General features: G+C 29.3%; 1 protein-coding gene across 1 annotated transcript in view; it reads left to right on the top strand.

Moving 5' to 3' along the window:
- The first annotated feature begins 250 nt into the window (after window positions 1–250).
- Window positions 251–6,570, top strand: part of LOC115882761 (cytoplasmic polyadenylation element-binding protein 1) — a 37,468-nt gene continuing 31,148 nt past the window's right edge. The window contains exons 1-3 of the mRNA XM_030901004.1: window positions 251–393; window positions 1,495–1,606; window positions 2,068–2,183. Of these exons, the coding sequence (XP_030756864.1) occupies window positions 367–393; window positions 1,495–1,606; window positions 2,068–2,183 (255 nt within the window). The 5' untranslated portion in view covers window positions 251–366. The remainder of the gene's footprint in view (window positions 394–1,494; window positions 1,607–2,067; window positions 2,184–6,570) is intronic.

The raw sequence follows: 6,570 nt of genomic DNA, 5'->3' as shown, positions 1-6,570 counted from the left end.
TTCTTCAAAAAAGCTTAAACTTTTTTTTTCCTGCATTTTTACAAAAAAATAATATTTAGCACGTTTTATGCAATATGCTTTTTATTTTAAAAATTTAATAATTGTGCGACACTGTCTTCGCCGGTTAATCATCAAAACATTTCATCCCTTCCATCTTATCATTTCGCCAATAAGGAATCAAAGCCCACTAGACATGGCATGTTGCCATCTTGAAATTTGAAATCTCTTATCTTTTTTGTTTTTGGTGTCCGACGGCGACGATAAAGTTATTAAAAGTAAATTTTTTTCTATTTTTCCGGAAATTCGTACATTAAAATGTTATTGTGAATTCTACAGTTTTCTTAATTAACATTAGAGTGTCTTTCCATGGCTGTTTTACAGAGTCGTGTCGAGGTAAGTTGAAAAAAAGATACTTTAAAAGTTTTGAGAAAAGAAAATGTTAAGATTTTTAGTTTTTGTATTAATAACTTAGGAATTAGAGCAATAGTTTTTTAAAATTTTACATTTTTTCTACCTAATTGTAACTTTTAGTACTTTTAAGAATGTTTTCTTAAAGTAACATTACTTACGAAAATATTAAAAAAATATGTTTATTTACAGCATCTACACTATTGTAGTGATTATAAAAATATCCTGCAAAAGTTTCTTGTTTTTTTTTTTAATTTGTTATAATAAATTTACAATTTTATTTTAGGTGTTATTGTAATTTGTACCTACTGCATGTAAGTGTATGTATCTTTTTTAATATGCATTATTTGAATCTCCTTTCTTCTCGAGCATGTTTTATTATTAAAAAATTAATGATACCAAACTGTTTGGTTAATTTATCTATTAAATAAAGCACAGGTAGGTCCACCTATCAATATTCCAAGAACTTGTTGATGCTGTTTTATCCTAAAAAGATGTCCCGGTTTTTCGAATGAATGATTTCTTTATTAATTTGAACTCTAAAACTGTTAATATATTTAGACAAAACAAACATAGAGCTACATGACGGTACCATAAAAAGATAATAGATACCTATGTTGCAGTATCAAAAATGATTTGATTTGTCTATAAAATTGCAGACAATGCAATTTCTTTTTTATATTTTAATGTATAGGTACCTTTCAGAAATTTAGTGCTAGCCGTGTAGTTATAAAAATAATGTATTAACTCTTTGCCGTCGGTAACGAAGTTTACAGATATTTTTAATTCTGTAAACTTTAGTATAACACTCGGTATTACCCTTATATAAACAAGGATATTACCACAGTTTAAAGCATTGTGATATTACATAGGTACCTAATTTAATTTTACTACATCTGATGAAGATCTTTTTATAACTTTAAACATATTTTGTTAATTATAGGCATTCGGAAATAGTTAAATTAACTCTACCTTTGACTCTACTAAGAAATTCGATATTTTATTAGACAAAATTTCTATAATTATGTAATACGTATATTGCTGATTATTGCTATTGAAAGATTGAATAAATATCATGTTTTCCAGGTTTTACCAAGTGATGCTAATTCTTATGAATTATCGCTGAATATTCTCCAAAAACATTCTATCAACTCTCTTTTGAATTTCGACAATAACTCCACCATGCCCCCCAATAAAAGTAAGTACATATTTAAACCGGTATTTTTCATTTAAGTAAATAAATAGATTTTCTATTCTTTTCCAAAACATTCTGTATACAAATAAATTAGACGCATTTTGTTTCTTTTACATCGGAATTTATATAGCTCGCAAAAAATCTGTTATCAGCTGAGATCCCTACCTCAACTCCCTTGCCTGACCATCAAACATTGTAAATATTTCTTTTTATTGACAAGTAATGGCCTAAAAAACGCTATGAAAATATCGTTTTTGTCGTCCGAGTAGGCCGGGAGAACCGAAATCTTAATTCTGGGATGCCATATTGTTGGTGATTTTGCGGAGTACTGTTTTGACTTGAACTTTTAATAGTTTAACGGATAGTTTTTCTTACATTTAAGAAAGAGTATATTGTACGAATACATATTATTTTATTGTATAACTGTGTCGAGAAAGATATACATAGATTCGATTAAATGGTAGGTGAGACAATGAATGACATATCGGATTTGCTTGGATTGAATTCGCCCAGAGGACTTCTCAATTTGAACCCCTCAGAAGGATTGTGTACCCCACCAGCTAGTCCCCACAATATGCAGGTACGGTTTTGTTTTATTATAATTAAATGTAGATGATCCGTGACATTTTTTTTTTGTTTTATTACCAAGAATAGGTAAAAAAGAGCATGAATTCTATTAATAATTAATTTAATAAGTGATTTTTTATACATACATATACATATATTTAGCACAAAGTATTCTTAATTTGTCTCATATTTTAACATCTAGATCACAAGAGAAAAGATGAAAAATGCAAACATTAAAATGCAAGGTACTTGAATAGAAGAACTAGTAACTGGAATATATCCCTATTTGATTGTGATTTTAATTTTATGAGGTTGATTTTTATATTTTACTTTAAACCGGCTCATCTAAAAATATTCTAAAATAATTAGGTACTTACCTTTTTTATTTTATAAAACCAGTTTAAGTGGCCTGTGAAAAGTCAAGCACTGTTTTTTTACAGTATGCCCCCGGTTTATTTTGCTTGAAAAAAATATTGTTGAATGTTTTTTGCTTGTTCTTAAATGGTTAGTTCCGTTTATACTTCTCCAAATTTCCATACCAGAGAAAAATTAAAAAATAATAGGAAAATGTTGGTAGAATTCCCCTACTAGTAGTTTACTAGTATTTGGGATACTAGTACTACTAGTATCCCAAAACACAAAAGGTGTTTCTATGGTAATATCCTTGTTTATATCATTTTTTAGGTTTTCATGATTTTTCATTCTTTGATAGATGGTTATTTATTTTGATTAACAAAATATTTTTTGTTGCTTGGTTTGGTTCGGTTCAGTATATTAACCGTATGATCGAAAAAAAAACGGCGTAAAGTCGTCTTGGAAATGAACATCGATGACATTCCCGATATAATTTTACATACAGGGTGGTCCGAACTGTATTCCGGAAACTTCGGCAGCATATTCTGCAGATAAAAATAATTAAAAAAGTTCGTGTAAATGTATGTCCTAAAATGCTTAGTTTCAGAGATACAGTAACGTCAATATTCGGATGAAAATTGGTATCTGGAGGTTTTTTGACATGAGAAATTTGATTTTGATGTCAATATGACTCCTACTAGTAGAGGGCGCCACCTACATATTTCTAACTGGTTTGAAGAGTAATAACTTTTCGTCCGTACCTGTATAAAACTTCTGAGTAAAAAAATATACATTTACGACGTTTTTTAGGTGAAAAAGGTCTCTTGGTAAAAATCGCTACGAGTAATGGTTTTCGAGATATTTGGAATCGAAATTATCAATACCTGTCATCATTGACATAAAATTAACATATTTACTACAGTGAAATCATAAATTTGAAATGTTTTTATGTTCAACAGAAACTGTTTTATCCTCATTTTTTGCACAAAAATTTGTGATAAATTAATCATAAAAAATAAAAATTTCCTAAATTTATTATTTCATTTAAATAACTATCTACTCAACGTGTTTATTTTTCCTCAGTAATGACATGTATTGTCTATTTCCATTCTAAATATCTTAAGAACGGTTGCTCGTAGCGATTTTTACAAAGATATATTTTTTACGTAAAAAGTCACAGAGATGTATATTTTTTCGCTTGGTAGTTTTGTACAGGTACGGACAAAAATTTATTACGCTTCAAAACAGTTAAAACACATGTAGGTTGCGCCCTCTACTAGTAGGAGTCATGTTGATACCAAAATCAAATTTCTCATGTCAAAAAAGTCCCTGACACCAATTTTCATCCAAATATTGACGTTACTTCAAAAATTATTTAGAAAAAATTGAAATAAAAATGAAACTTCTGCACCCTGTATCTCTGAAAGTAAGCATTTTAAGACATACATTTATACGAACTTTTTTACTTAGTTTTATCTAAAGAACATGTTGCCGAAGTTTCCGGAATACAGTGCGGACCACCCTGTATAAATTGACAGCGACCTTCATTTCATAGCCTTCGCTGACGCCATTTTTTTTCGACCAGATTGTGTATTAAAGAAGCACAAAATTTAATTGGTTCAATGCTACGGAAAAGGTGATTATAAATGTTGTGCTTCTTGAACTAAATTAGGAAAAAAGCAATGACGTTAATCAAAATTAATACCGTATGAAAAAAAACGGCGTCAGCGATGGCTATGAAATGAAGATCGCTGTCATTTTATATGTAAAATTATATGGGGAATGTCATCGATGTTCATTTCCAAGCCAACTGGACGCCGTTTTTTTCAATCTAACCTTCTATCATCTATCAAAGCAAATCAAAGAATGCGAACGAATTTATATTACCATAGAAACGCATTTTGATTTTTGGAACTTTATAATTTTATGGAATATCCAACCATATTTTCATGCATGAACGGCATGAAAATTTGGAAAAGTATAAACGGAAATAACATTTTTAGAATAAGTAATTTTTTTTTATTAAAAATGCGATTTTCTCATAATGTTCATAATAGAAAAAAGTTTCCTCGTGTAAAGACAATCCGGCGATATTGTGTATATCAAACAAAAATTTTTCGTTTTTCTGCACCACTTATCTTGTATTTTAATATATAAATAATAAAAACCATTGTCAAATTATTCTTTCTTATATTTTATAACCAAAAATGAATTTGATTTAAGTCACAAATAATATGTGAAGTCAATATCTGGTATAGTTTTTATATCTGTTTCGTTTTTTATATTGAATGGCTAGTTTGCCTGCCCTGTACCATTTTTTGTCTTATTAACATATGCCATACGGTCGAAAAAAAAACGGGTATGTCAATCGATGATAATCATTTTGGCTGGGTCAAGCTCTGCACGTTATTTACTTAGCCCGGATTCTTGTCTAATTTTTAATGGCGCTTATTACCAGTTGCTCTTAAGAAGGTTGTAATTACTTTTTATATTGAGTAAAAATTATTTTTAAATTGTGTAGTTAGTTTAAAATTCAAAAAAAAAAATTTTAAATAGACTTGTGTATCTGGAAATATTTTATCTTTTATTGATATTTCTATAATAACTAGTGTGAATTTTTGACAAATTTTATCTCAATTTTTAGTAAAATAACGTAAAATGACGACTAAAGATTGACCTCGCTAAAATTATCATCCATTATCATTCCCGAACTATCCTTGACGCGGTTTTTTTCGATCATACGGTATTTCTTTTATATCGAATAAAAGTTTTTCGTTGTTCTCCACCACTACTTATCTTCTATGTTAATATACACCATTAAGAATTATCATTTTAAACACCTCCCAACTGAAAAATATAAGAAATCGTGAAATTGTATTTTAATATGGAACTACCGTATGATCGAAAAAATGGCATTCAGTTGGCTTGTAAATTAACATCGATTACATTCCCCATCGCGGACGCCGTTTTTTTTCGATCATATTGTACCTACGAACCTAGTAGTAGTATCTTAATGTAAATACCGTATGTATTCCCATAAAAATTTACATATAAAATGACAGCGATCTTCCTTTCATAGCCATCGCTGACGCCGCTTATTTTTTATAGCCAATATTGAATTTAAAGTGATAGGTGATGTTAGGATCTGGCCAAAAACTTAGTTTTTACATCTTTTTTTATATTGAATAGAAGTTTCCTGTGCCATTTTGGGTCTTTTATTTTAACAATATACCGGGTGCGTCTCAAAAGTGGCTCACCCCTATAACTTTTTTATTTTTTCAGATAAAAAAACGAGATTTGGTATGATAGTACATGCCACAAATTAGGATTGATTGACGTATTCAATTGTTTTTGGTCACTTCCTGTTTCACCGGAAATGACTACAACTTTTGATTTTTAAATGGCACCCTCTGTATTTTTTTACTTTATTCGTAAGAAAATGACATTCTGAATCTAACGACATATCATCATATGTTAACTTTTGACATTCTCGCTTAATAAAAAAATTGTAAAAAAAAAAAATAAATAAAAAAAAATAAAAAAAATATATCTATTTGTAAATTCTTTCCATGGCTATGTTAAAAACACTAATTCTTAATCAAGGAGCCTTGGAAAAATAGATTTGATCGTCTAATGTTTTTAGTGTCGTGCCCAGGCCGCGCCGATTAGAAAATATTCAAATCGTATTTTTTAGCATATGTCAATTTTTTCAAATGGAACGAGGGTGACTCATTAGCATATTTGGAAAAAGCATTTTTTTACGAATAATTTGATACCACACGCTTGGTATTTCGAGTCAAATTTTCGTTGCGAACCGCAAGTTATAATTTCACATAAACCATATGCAAAAATGTCAAAAGATAACATATGATATGTCATTCTATTCAGAATATCATTTTCTATCGAATAAAGTCAAAAAATACCGATGGTGCCATTTGAAAATCAAAAGTTTTAGTCATTTCCGGTGAAACAGGAAGTGACCAAAAACAATTGAATACGTCAATCAATCCTAATTTATGTCATATACTAACATACCAAATCTCGTT

The sequence above is a fragment of the Sitophilus oryzae genome, unplaced genomic scaffold (assembly GCF_002938485.1).
Source record: "Sitophilus oryzae breed Bouriz unplaced genomic scaffold, Soryzae_2.0 scaffold_1113_pilon_pilon, whole genome shotgun sequence".
NCBI lineage: Eukaryota > Metazoa > Arthropoda > Insecta > Coleoptera > Curculionidae > Sitophilus > Sitophilus oryzae.
Note: the sequence above shows the minus strand (reverse complement) of the source record. Positions and strands in the feature narration are given on the sequence as shown.